Source organism: Chenopodium quinoa, unplaced genomic scaffold (assembly GCF_001683475.1).
Source record: "Chenopodium quinoa cultivar QQ74 unplaced genomic scaffold, ASM168347v1, whole genome shotgun sequence".
Classification (NCBI taxonomy): Eukaryota; Viridiplantae; Streptophyta; class Magnoliopsida; order Caryophyllales; family Amaranthaceae; genus Chenopodium; species Chenopodium quinoa.
In genome coordinates this window covers 4,997,234-5,010,463 of record NW_018742309.1, presented here as the reverse complement: position 1 = coordinate 5,010,463, position 13,230 = coordinate 4,997,234, and the positions used below count along the sequence as shown (strand labels likewise).

Genomic DNA, 13,230 nt, shown 5'->3' with positions numbered 1-13,230 from the left:
ATAGAACTGAGTTATTAGATATTTATTAAAAGTTATGATTAATTTTGTATATATGAAATATTAGTAGTTTATCGATAATAAAACTCTATGCAACATTTTTATCTTTCAAAATCTATCCAAAAAGTATACCGATAATAAATTTATTAAAATGTATATCGATATTAAAAGTATAATGATAATAAAACTCTATACAACAATTTTATCTTTAAAAATCTATCCAAAAACCGCTTACTTAATTAGCATAATACGTGTCACAATAATACCTACTAGATGAAAGCCCGTGCGATGCACAGTTTTTTCATCTTAGATTTTTAATTATTATATTTATTGTATTTAATAATTTCAGACAAAATTACAAAAGTTTAATATTTTTTTTTACTATAATTTATAATGAATTGATTAAATATAAATAAATGGTAAATATGATATTTTTTCCATTATACAAAATCTTTAATGTGAAATGATAAATTTTTAATAATTTAAATCCTAAATCATTATTCATTGTTTTACCATTTCTTTTATTTCGATAGAATCACCAACCTCATCCACAACCAACCTACTACTCAATGGATAAATTGAACCGTGAAATGTTAGCCAAACTGAAATTGATATAAATTAAATAATTACATTTATATAAAATAAATCATTATATTTACCAATAAATGAAAAATTGTTGCGATATAAAATCAAATCTATGCATTGAAATGTTTTCATCATCTCCAAAAATAACTAAAGCCATCCATATATTAAGTATACAACATCTAATCGTATACCATTACATAAACAAATAATCGTTCAGTATCATAAATAAATACAATGTAATTAATAATTACAAATCTAATATTATATTAATAAAGTAAGCATTTTTCGAGAGTATTTGGCGCGCCACATAAGGAAAAGTATTATTTCGACCAATTAAAAGTTAGATTTGTATTTTATTTTAGAATTAAAAAATTCACTCGCCACACAAGCAAAAGTGACAAATGAAATTTAAAAATTTTGCCACGTAGGTAAAAACGACGAATAATGATTTATTAAGATTTAAATTAGTTTAAAACTAAAAATAATCTTTTTTAAAAGATGATCTTTTTATATTAGGATTTAAATTAAAAAAAAAGAGCTATAAATTATACAATTATTATATACAAACACGTTAAAATTAAATATTTGAAAAAGCAAAATATATGTTCATTTTGTTTTTAAGAAAACGTTCAATCAATTTTTTTTTTTTGAAAAACATTTTACAAGAAATATAAATTATTAATAATTAACTAATATTCTTCAATTTAAAAAAAATCAATATTCTTAAAAAAAATAACAAATATACACACACACACACACACACACACACACACACACACACACACACACACACACACACACACACACACACACACACACATATATATATATATATATATATATATATATATATATATACAAAAAACACAAACATGTGAATATTATTTATCTACACTTTTTCATGGTGTGAATTTTTTTTTCAGGTCTAATTCGTTGATTAACAAAAAGTATTGGAAATAATGTAAGTATATCAAGGCTTTCTGATGGTAAACAAAATAAATTGATTGTTATTCATTATTTTATAAGATGTATGTTTTGTTTTATTTTATCTAATCTAATTATGTTACTTATCATATTAAATTTTGAGTATTATAGTTTCTAGTAGAATATCTATATTATTATTGTAAAAATCATTGTAGTAGTGTATACATATAACTCTATTATTAAGGACATATGATAATGAAATTTCATTATAAAGATTTAATTTTATTCAATTAGATTAATTTTAGTAATGCAACACTCTTGGTAGTATATATATATATATATATATATTTCATTTAACTATTTACAAAATTATAAAGTCATATCTTTTACTATTACTCCCACCGTCTTTAATTTAACCCTGTAATTTTGGGTTTACTTTATTAATTTTTCATTGTATAAAGTTGATACAGAGTAAAAGAATAATGGTGGTCTAAGTTATTGTTTGTGAAAGAAAAATAGTGATTCTATAACTATATATGTATAGTGGAACAATGTGTTTTCGTTATACAAACGAATCATATAGGTTAAAAAAAATACGAACATGATTATGATTTTATTCTAATATCTATCACACTTATAATTTTCATATAATATTAGTAAATTAAGGTCGCATTATAAGTTGCATAAAAATAAAACAAATTATTCGTTTTTTAACCAGCAAAATAATAAAAACAAATTATAGGGTTAAATTAAAAAATAATCTTTTCATGAGATTTATGTATAAAAAACCGTGCATCGCACGGGCTTCCATCTAGTATAAATTTAAACTTAAGATTTTAAAAATTACCCGAACATTGATGACCTAAAACTAACACAAAATAACTAACACAAAATTCGCTTGATGGAGTTTTATATTGATACGAAATTTTATTTGTGTCGTATGATGTGTTAGATCTGCATGTAAAAAAACATTAAGTGAATAAAACATAAACATATAATCGTTGAGTTTTTCAAATTAATACAATGTAAGTAATAATTAGAAATACTTTTAAACATAGGATTTTAAAAAATAAGCTAAAAATTACCCGACCATTGATGACCAAAAATTAAAACAAAATTACTAACACAAAATTCGCTTGATGGGGTTTTTTATTGATACGAAATTTTTTATGTCGTATGATGTGTCTATTTATAGTGGTAGGTATCACAAATTTTAATTGAATTATAATTAACGAACAATTTGTATTTCTTATCATAAATACTATCAAAATTTATCTTATAATGATAGGTATCAAACTTTATTATAAGCGTTTATCATTTAAATATTTTTTAGTATATTTTTTTTTGGATTTCTTATACTCGTAGTATTGAATTAATAAATTTATCTTTTCCTATATTTTTACTTTTTTCATTAAAATAATTTAATTCGTGGATTATAATCTACGTGGCATTAAAATTTTAGATATATCAAATCTAATTAGTTACTTTTATCTAAGTGACGACATAATATTTTAATTCAAAAATAAAATACAAATCTTTCTTCTTAGTGGTCGAAATAAGTATATTTCTTACGTGGCGCTCCGAATGCTTTCCAAAAATGCCTACTTTATTTATATATATAGATTTAAAAGTGAAAGGAAAAAAACATGAAACTAGGTATTTTTTAAAAAATTTATTCCTCAAAAAAAGTTATTTTTTAAAAATTTTGAAAAAAAAAATTTAAAGATTAAAAAAAATCTTTAAAAAAAAAGGGAAAATGATTATAAAAAAAATAGTGAAATTCAATAAAAAAAAATTGCATGTTAGGCTGTATAATGTATTTATTTAGCTAATTGTGTAATGTATAGTTAGCTCTTTGGGCTATGTAGTGTTAAACCCAATTTAATTTGTATATATATACTCTTCTATAATAATACAAACCACAGAAGATCATTTCCTAACATGGTATCAGAGCCTCTAGAATTCTAAAACCCTAAAACCTAAAACTCTACAAATTTTTTTCTCTGATCGTGATGGGTGAAGACGGCAAAATCGATCTATCATCCCCCTTTTACCTTGCCGCTGGATATCAACCACGGAACTTGATCACTCACCTGATCTTGAATGGTGAAAACTACCTTGCTTGGTCCTGAGCAATCACTTTGTCAAATCAAGGCGAAAATATGGTTTTGTTGATGGCACAATCTCTAAACCGAGCGAGAAGAAGAAGATGCTTGACTGGGAGACGATGAATTCCATTTTTGTGTCGTGGATATCGCGAGCCATTGATGCTAAACTTGAGGCATTCATACCCTATTTTGACAATGCAAAGAAGCTTTGGGATTATTTGGAGAAGAGGTTTTGTGCGGCTAGTGGACCTCGCCTCCAATAATTGCGGGATTTTTTAAACATCGCCCACAAATTACTACATAAAGCCCACAAAATTAATATGATTTGACAGTTTTGCCCCTTTGTCAATTTTCTCTGAAAACGAAAATTTCACTCACCGAAAAATGTGGAGTCGTACGGGGACGCCGGGGGAGGCCGGAGATCCGGGGGACGACGAATGTCATCGGAAAAGATGGCTGGCGTCCGGAGGAGCCGCCACCACCGTGGCACCGGCGCCTGGCCGGGACGCCGCCACCATGGCGGTGGCGCCTAGCCAGGACGCCTGTACCATGGTTGAGGCTTCCAGGCCAGGCGCCATAACCATGGTACTGGCGTCCCGGCTAAGCGCCACCACCATGGTGGCGGCGTCCCGGCCAGGCGCCGGTTCCAGGGTGGTGGTCCGGCCATTTTTTTTTTTTTTTTTTACATTTAACTTGCTTAAAATTCAAAATAAAAAATTTTCTCAGTTACCAAAAAAAAAACAAAATATTAAAAAAAAAAGAAATATTTTTTTCTCAATTTCCAACAAAAAAAAAACACAATATTACACAAAAAAAAGAAAACAAAAAATTATCAATTTCCAACAAAAAAAAACATGATATTACACAAAAATACAAAAAAAAATCTCAATTTCCAAAAAAAAAAATATATTATACAAAAAAACAAAAAAAAAATTAAAAAAAAAATAACAAAACAACCACGGCAAGGTGGTGGGGCGCCTGGCCAGGACGGCCGACGACTGGTGGTGGCGCTAGGTCCGGCAGCCACGTCCACCGGCCTGGCGTCTGGGCAGGACGCCCATCCACAGTGACTGGCGCCTGTCCCAAACGCCACTCACCGTGGCTGGGCGTCCTGCCCAGACGCCAGGCCGGTGGACGTGGCTGCCGGACCTAGCGCCACCACCACCTTGCCGCCACGAGCCACCACCACCTTGCTGCCACGAGCCAACCACCTTGCTGCCACGAGCCTCGACATCCCCGTACTTTGATTTTTATTGAGGTTGTGTTTTTTTTTTAAGGTAAAGGGCAATATTGTAACTTCAACATAAGTTTGCGGGCTTTATGTGGAGATTTGCGGGCGATGTTTAGCAATCCACATAATTGCGGACTGTAATCACTAATTGCAAACAAATGAAGACTATGACGGTTGAGGATTATTATAATACTTTGATGGGTTTCTTTGATGATCTTAATCGTCTCAAGCCCCCTCACGGCTGTGAATGTGGGCATTGCACTTGCAATGTTGCGGCAAAGTACGAAATTAATAGAGACAGAGAAAAATTGCACCAATTTTTAATTGGTATTGATGATGATAAATATGCTGCCGTGAGAACTAACTTGTTATCGCAGCAACCTCCGGCAACATTGGACCATGCATATCAAGCCTTTCTTCAAGAAGAGCGTTCTGTGGTATTGCTAATGGCAAAGCTCAAAAGGAGAAAGATGAAGCTCATGTTTTTGCTCTGCCAAATGATCGGTTGTCTATTTCTTCAGTGCCTCGTATTGATAAGTCGAAGCTATCTTGCTCTCATTGTAAACGCTCAGGCTATGATAATTCCAGGTGTTTTGTGCTTCTGGATACCCTCCATGGTGGCTAGAGAAGTACGGGAAGAAGGGGGGTCTTCTTTTGCAGGTCCAACCTCTGTTCAGCCACGTCTGCTGCCCCTACTGCTCGTACTCCTGCTGAACTCGCTCGTACTACTGCTGCCTCTGATCACGGCAGTGCCATGGTGCGTGCTCATGCTGTGGGCAGCAACCTTGGCAGTGGTGATATATCCTCTGCTTCACAGCAAGAAAATGGTGGTGGTATCTCCTCTTTGTCTAACTTTCAACTCGAACATGTCCGTATCTTATTAAATATGATCAATCATCATCAACAAGATAAGATGATTGGTGAGTACTTCTCTCTTTCTTGGATTATCGACACAGGAGCCTCCCATCATGTGACAGGCGACGATTCGTGTCTTATTGATGTGCAGCCCATACCCTCGTGCCCTTTTGGCCTTCCGGATGGTGCTCAGGTCGTGGCTACAAAAGAAGGCAATGTGGTGTTGGCTGATGGCATAATACTTCGACACGTTTTATTTTTTCCTAAACTAAAATGCAATTTAATATCGGTTTCTAAATTAATTGACGATTCACATTGTTATGTCCGATTCACTGACTCTTTATGTGCTATATAGGACCAACTCTCGGGGAGCCTGATTGGAGGAGGTGAACAAATAGATGGACTCTACTATTTTCGACGGCTTCCTATAGTAGGTGCGGTGTCGATTCCGGAACTTTCTGCATTTGAGCTATGGCATCGTCGTATGGGGCATCCGTTAGACAGAGTAGTCAAGTTAGTTCCTGCTGTTATTGCTAGTTTTGGTAGAAAAACTTTGAATAAAGCTTGTGATATTTGTCCTCAAGCTAAACAAACTCGTGATAGTTTTCCTAATAGTAATAGTAGAGCTACTCGTATTTTTTAGATGATACATTGTGATCTTTGGGGGTCGTATATGACTCCTTCTACTTGTGGTGCACACTATTTTTTGACTCTTGTGATGATTTTTCAAGAGGAGTTCGGGTTTATTTGTTGAATGACAAAACTGAAGCGTATTCTTTTTTTTGTTCCTTTTTTGCTATGATTAAATGTCAATTTGAGGTATCTGTCAAATGTGTGTGTAGTGATAGTGGTACAGAATTCAAATGTATGCTTCCGTACTTAAATGAACATGGTATTCTTTTCCAAACTTCTTGTGTCAGCACACCCCAGCAAAACGGTCCTGTTGAGTGCAAGCATCAACATATTTTAAATGTAGGTCGTGCCTTAATGTTTCAAGGCAATCTTCCGATTGGTTTTTGGGTGAATGTGTTCTTGGTGTGGTTTATTTGATTAATCGTACTCCTTCTCGTTTTTTGGGGAATAAAACACCGTATGAGTTTTATTTGGTAAAGAACCAAATTTTGATGAATTACGGGTTTTTGGTTCACTTTGTTTTGCTCATAATTAAAAGGCAAAGGGTGATAAATTTTCCCCTCGTAGTCGGAAATGTGTGTTCACTGGCTAACCTCATGGTAAGAAAGGTTGGAAATTATATGATCTAGAAACGGATGACATCTTTGTGTCTCGAGATGTCAAGTTCTTTGAAAATGAGTTCCGGTTTTCTAATGTTCAAGAATCGAGTGTCTCTACTACTACTCCTCATGCTATTGCTGATGAGCGTGAGTTTAGTACTAACATTGAAGTGGATGCAGATTTTTTGGATGACTTAGAAAATGTTTTGCACTTAGGGGAGGTTGCCCTTGAGCCTGCTACCCCAGACAGTGCTATATACGCACTCCTGCCGCAGAGCACAACCTAGACCACAGTCCCACTCGGTCTGCTGCTGCCTCTTCTTTTGAGAGCAGGTCTGGCCACGACCAACCCGTGGGATCAGGCATTGACTACGGGCAACCCGTGGCTGCTACTGCTGCTCATGACCGTGAGCATTTTGATGATGAATTAAGGTCTCCTACTCTTGATCTTCGACGCGGTCATTGTAATAGACATCCACCGGGTTGGCATCGAGACTATGTCGCACATACTGTATCTATTCCGAGTCCATCTTCTAGTTCATCCACCCCTCCTTGCTCCTCAGGTACTCCCTATCCTTTAGCACATTTTGTGAATTGTGATAAGTTTTCTATGCAACACCATATATTTATTGCAGCTATAGATGCGGAAGTTGAACCTCGTAGTTTCAAAGAAGCTATGAAGAGTGAAGGGTTAAGAGAGGCGATGCGAAAATAAATCTCTACATTGGAGGATAATGAGACTTGGGTGATGGAGGTGTAACCTCCGGGGAAGAAAGCTCTCAGATGCAAATGGGTTCATAAAATTAAACTCAATTCTGATGGTACTGTGGAACACTTGAAGGCATGTCTGGTTAATTTTGGCAATCATCAGGTTGAGGGAATTGATTATAACCAGATATTTGCTCCTGTGGAAAAAATGGTCATAGTTCGGGCAATTCTAACCATAGCAGCTGCGAAGAATTGGGAACTCCATCAGATAGTTGTTCATAATGCTTTTCTGCACGGTGACCTTGATGAGGAGGTATACATGAGACCACCCCCCGGATTTCATGGTTCGAAACAGGTCTTGGTATGTCGCTTAAAGAAATCTTTGTATGGTCTTCGACAAGCACCTCGTTGTTGGTTTGCTAAATTGGTCGGTTCTCTAAAAAGGTACGGCTTTCTGCAATCGTACCCTGATTATTCTTTATTCACATTGAATCATGGGGCTATTCATCTAAGTGTTCTTGTGTATGTTGACGATTTAATCATTTCCGGGAATGATTCTTCTGTAATTTCTGCACTCAAGTCTTATCTGAGTGATTGTTTTCATATGAAAGATTTGGGTGTCTTGAAGTATTTTCTTGGTATTGAGGTTGCACGGAGTCCGAAAGGCATTTTTTTGTGCCAACGGAAGTATACTCTTGATATTATCGCAGAGTCTGGTTTGTTAGGGGCGCGACCGGCCAGTTCTCCTATTGAGCAGAATCATACTCTGGCAAAATCAGATGCACCTCTTATTGATGATCCTGAGATGTGAATGATGACTTGTGGGTCATTTGATTCATTTATCTTTCACTAGACCTGATTTGGCTTATACTATTCATATATTGTCGCAATTCATTCAACAACCTCGATAGGATCATTGGGATGCCGCTCTCCGTACAGTTCGCTATCTGAAAAGTTCTCCGGGTCAGGGAATACTTTTAAGTTCAGATTGTGATCTCCATTTGACAGGTTGGTGTGACTCAGATTGGGCTAGTTGTCCTTTGACGAGACGATCGATTTCTGGTTGGTTAGTGTGTCTTGGTGGTTCTTCGATTTCTTGGAAAACCAAGAAACAACATACATTCTCTAAATCTTCTGCAAAGGTCGAGTATCGTTCAATGACGGTAATCACTTCAGAAAGGAAATGGTTGAAGGAGCTTCTTGCTAGTCTGGGAGTCTCGCATCCGCGTGCGATGCGTTTATTTTGTGATAGTCAATCCGCCTTGAATATTGCGTAAAATTCGGTCTTTCATGAACGCACTAAGCATATTGAGGTTGATTGTCATTATGTTAGGGACGTAATTCAGGAAGGAGTTATTAGTCCGTCTTATGTGAAGACAACTAATCAACTCGCGGATGTATTTACTAAGGCCTTGAGTATACACCAATTCTCGTATTTGCTTGGCAAGTTGGGCATTTGTGATCCCTATGCTCCAACTTGAGGGGGGGGGGGGTGTTAGGCCGTATAATGTATTTATTTAGCTGATTGTGTAATGTATAGTTAGCTTTTTGGGCTATGTAGTGTTAAGCCCAATTTAATTTGTATATATATACTCTTCTTTACAGTAATACAAACCATGAAAAATCATTTCTTAGCATTGCACATGATGATCTTCGCTAAATTGGATTATGAAGCAATCAATAATCCTAGTTGGGCCATGCTTGTAGATTTTCTTGAATTAGATTACTAGTAATTAACATCTAAGAAGTCAAATTTATTCTTAATTACATAGAACATGAATTAATAGCATATGATGAAAGTATACATATTAGGGTTTTAAATAATAAGGGGGAGAGATTGAAATTAACAAAAACAATTAAATTATCCTTAGAAATATAGATTAGGGTTATGTTTCAGTTTAATGAAAGGAGAGATTATATTGAAAAAAAATTAATATATTATCTCAATTGAATTTTCAAAGCTATTGAATAATGTTGTCCCCAAATTACAATTTGCTTCGAGCTTTAGTTGTGATGAATGAAAATAAACGAAGAAGGTAGGCAGAATGAGAGAGCAGGTAAATATATAAACTGGAAAAATCGTGAGAAAAATAAAATAAATGGGGTTAAGTGTTTTTTTTTTTAATCTATATACATATAATTTAATAATACATAGCATTACATAGCATTTACAGTACATAGCGGTATTTATCATGTATACTGTAGACTCTCCCATAGATTATACGACAATATATTGGTTATAGGAAGAGGTTTAGGATATCAATTGTGTGTTTACTTTCTTATATTTCCAAATTGAATTTCAAATCAAATGAATCATGAAAAGCCATAAAGTAGTTAAAAATTAAAGCACATAATAATCAAAATTTCTCATATTTCAGTGATGTAATGATTACATTAGCACTATGAAAACCAACCTTGGTTTAAAAGTATTAATCAAGTTGAATTAAGCTAAGCATAAAGAGCTCATAATGTGGCAAAAATTAATATGATTGGTTAGTACAGATAACATACGAGTATTCATAATTACCACTATGATTCAAAATAATTTACCACTAAAATGGTCCCACACTTACTCTTACCCCTTTTTATCCCAAACTTCTTTATACAAGTAATCATATAACATCATCAAGTGGATTGTTTTGTGCTAATTTTTTAAGATTTTTAATAATCATTACAAGTTTTGTGTTTAGCCGATTCACAAAGAACTTGGGAAGCCATCCTGCTGGATCTAGCTGTATGTAAAACAAAAAGGGAAAAGAAAAAGAATTAAATATAAAGTAAGACATTCTTTTTTTTTTTGAAGAACATAGACATTCTTGAAATTGAAAAAAAAAAAAAAAAAAAAAAAACTCAAAGTGACATTTTAATCATAAAGTTTTTTAGCTTACCATTCTCATCTTATTTCTAAATTCAACTTATTTTGAAAATATGATGGTGCATAAACATTGTCAACGTGGTAGAGTAAGTCTTATATAATGACAGCTTTTGCGAGACCACTTATAAAAGTTACTACATCCCAAAGCATACTTTATATATTAAATATCTATAATTATATAAGAGTAAAAATTATAAAAAGTTATATTGTGAAAGTATTTTTTGAGACAAATTTAACAAGACCCCACATGACTATATTTTACTTTACGTATAAATCATAATTTATGGTCAAACAAGCATGATAAATAGTGCAAAAATCTAGTTGTTGCAATATTACTAGAACGGAGGAAGTATAAGACATCTAATTCTTTTTTTTTTTTTTTTTTTTTTTTTTGTGTCTACTTATATACTTGTAACCATTTAACTTTTTTATTTTTATGTGTAACATTTAAATTTTTAACCGGTTTTAAGCCCATTTTTCATAATTGAACTGTATACTTTGTTTAATTAGTGTTGCTCTTTATCTAATTAATAATGGTTACTCCGCTTCGTATATTATAAGACTATCTCACATAAGTTGTTGTACGTGTATTACATTCTACGAAGATAATAGCCAATATAAGTGTTTCTAACAATTTTGTATAATTTCTTTTTCTCACAATTCTTGTACAAGTATTTAATTTTAACAGTTGATGAATAATACCTGAACAACATAGGTGACCATGCAAGAATCATCCTCAAGCTTCTCCACAACCCACCCAGATTGCAATAATAAACCTCTAATAGCCTTGTTTTGTTTAGGGTATAACCCAGCAGCTATCTCTTTGGGTAGTGATGCTACTGCTACCACCAGGGTGCCATCATCCATTGTCTCACGTCGCTCGTATACAATGAACTCTCTGTTCTTAAACAACGGCCTCGAGGCATCCCCGAACCTTAGACGTATTATACTTAGATTTTCTTCAAGATCTTTTATGTATCTTGCCTCCACCAAGTCATGATCCCATTGCTGAGTTTTCAAAATTCAAATTTTTATTATAAAGTTATACAGGTTACTGTAACAACATAATTTCACATACTAAAAAATTCTATTGTTCATTCAATTATACTAAGCATTGATTAATAAAATCAACAGAAACAAAATAACATAAACATCAAACTCGTCTTTGGAAGAAATGATGAAGTAGGTGAACCATTACTTCGTATGATACAAGGAAAGGTAACAATTTTTTCCGAACACCTGTATATAATATATTTTTGATGGAGGCTTATCAATTTAATTTTTGTTTTTTCTCTGTTTCCTAGGAGATTAGTTGAGAAGGTCAAAGAGTTAGTTCAACTACTAAATTCATATGACAAAACAGAAAAACAGACCTTTGCAGCATCAATAGCATTGGCAACAGAAATGAACTGCTTAGGAGAGACTGATCTGAGTAGCCAGCGACTACGAAAGATATGGAATGAACCTGAACGCCGTTTGGATATTTCCATGTCTCCATCTAACGAAAGAATCTTCCATCCATCATTCCCATTCCCGTTCCTGCACGAGTCTGAGGCTGAAAGAAGCTCTTGTATACAATTCTCACTTGCATAGTGTACGTATCTCCTTAGCGAATCCTCGCTAATAGACCTTGCAACAGACAGAACAGAAATTATTTTACTGATTGATCAAGGCCGAAACAATGAAGACAGAAACATAACAAAAGAAGGAAAAGAAAGTTACCATGAGCTGTTGCAAGGTGCTGGGCTACTCATATTATCAGGCATAATTGAAAACGCTGTTTAGATATTCTAATCACTTCTTTTTCATATCACAAACCTTAGCAAAGAAACAAGCCTATATACCATCAAGAAAAAAAGAATTGAGATGGAGAAGGTACTGGTGGTGGGGATGAAGATTAGTTTTTGAGTGGCATAAGGATCATGGAATAATTTTATATATAAGGTGGGCCAAAATCATTTGATGCACATGCAAATGCCAGGAGCCAAAAATATTAATTAAAAAACAGATGCATGATTAGAAACCTTACCTTGATCAATTCACCAATATAGGAAAAAAACAGTCTCGTGGAATCTTGTTAGATTCATCTATGAACGTTTTCAATATATCTTTTCAAATTTCTTACTGATGTGTGATTAATGTATTAATAACTATTTAAATACTTTGTACATTATAGACCGTACGTCAAAGTCAGAGTGTTGCAAGTAATTTAGATCGATCGATGGAGGAAGTACAATAAAGAAATGATGCATGATTAGAAACCTCACCTTGCTCAACTCTCACACAGACTTTCTGTTATCAGAAAAAGAAAAGATTCCTTCTTTGTAAAAGAGCAGCATAAAATTTAAGAAGCAGATAGAAAGAGAGCACATGGAATGCTGCTTAATTTCTGAACACAGATAAAACAGGAGAGAGAAACAAGTATAAATGCTAAAGCCAGAGGTATAATATGCATAAGTTAACTCTAAAACTTGCCTGTTTATGGGTGACCAAAGGCCCTACCAAATAAAATCCATCAAAAGGTCCCAAAATCACGTGCTTAAGAAGCAGCCAAAGTTTGCAAACAAGAAATGACAGCAAAAACAGGCAATCTTTCTCTTTGGGAAAGCTCTTTACTGGAGTAACTACTAACCACTACCATGTACTTACAGTACTTTCCATTGTCATTCTTAACCTTAGTTTCTGCCATTGATTTAATATCATGTGTCTTTTACA

The 13,230-nt window shown here is 33.8% G+C and overlaps 1 protein-coding gene across 1 annotated transcript; it reads right to left on the bottom strand.

Moving 5' to 3' along the window:
- Positions 1–9,994: 9,994 nt before the first annotated feature.
- LOC110688490 (START domain-containing protein 10-like) lies at positions 9,995–12,681 on the bottom strand. Its single transcript, XM_021865250.1, has 4 exons — positions 12,238–12,681; positions 11,889–12,144; positions 11,218–11,523; positions 9,995–10,372 (listed from the first exon to the last, which is right to left on the bottom strand). The coding sequence occupies exons 1-4, from the start codon at positions 12,279–12,281 to the stop codon at positions 10,253–10,255; spliced, it is 726 nt and encodes a 241-aa protein (XP_021720942.1). The 5' UTR covers positions 12,282–12,681; the 3' UTR covers positions 9,995–10,252.
- Between the last annotated feature and the right edge of the window lie 549 nt (positions 12,682–13,230).

What these genes read in the sequence shown, in the direction of transcription:
- LOC110688490 (XM_021865250.1), bottom strand. Translation starts at nt 12,281, where the DNA reads ATGCCTGATAATATGAGTAGCCCAGCACCTTGCAACAGCTCATG. An exon ending in GCACCTTGCAACAGCTCATG is followed by an intron (nt 12,145 to 12,237) that starts GTAACTTTCTTT and finishes GTCTGTTGCAAG; the next exon opens with GTCTATTAGCGAGGATTCGC. An exon ending in TGGTCACCTATGTTGTTCAG is followed by an intron (nt 10,373 to 11,217) that starts GTATTATTCATC and finishes TTTTACATACAG; the next exon opens with CTAGATCCAGCAGGATGGCT.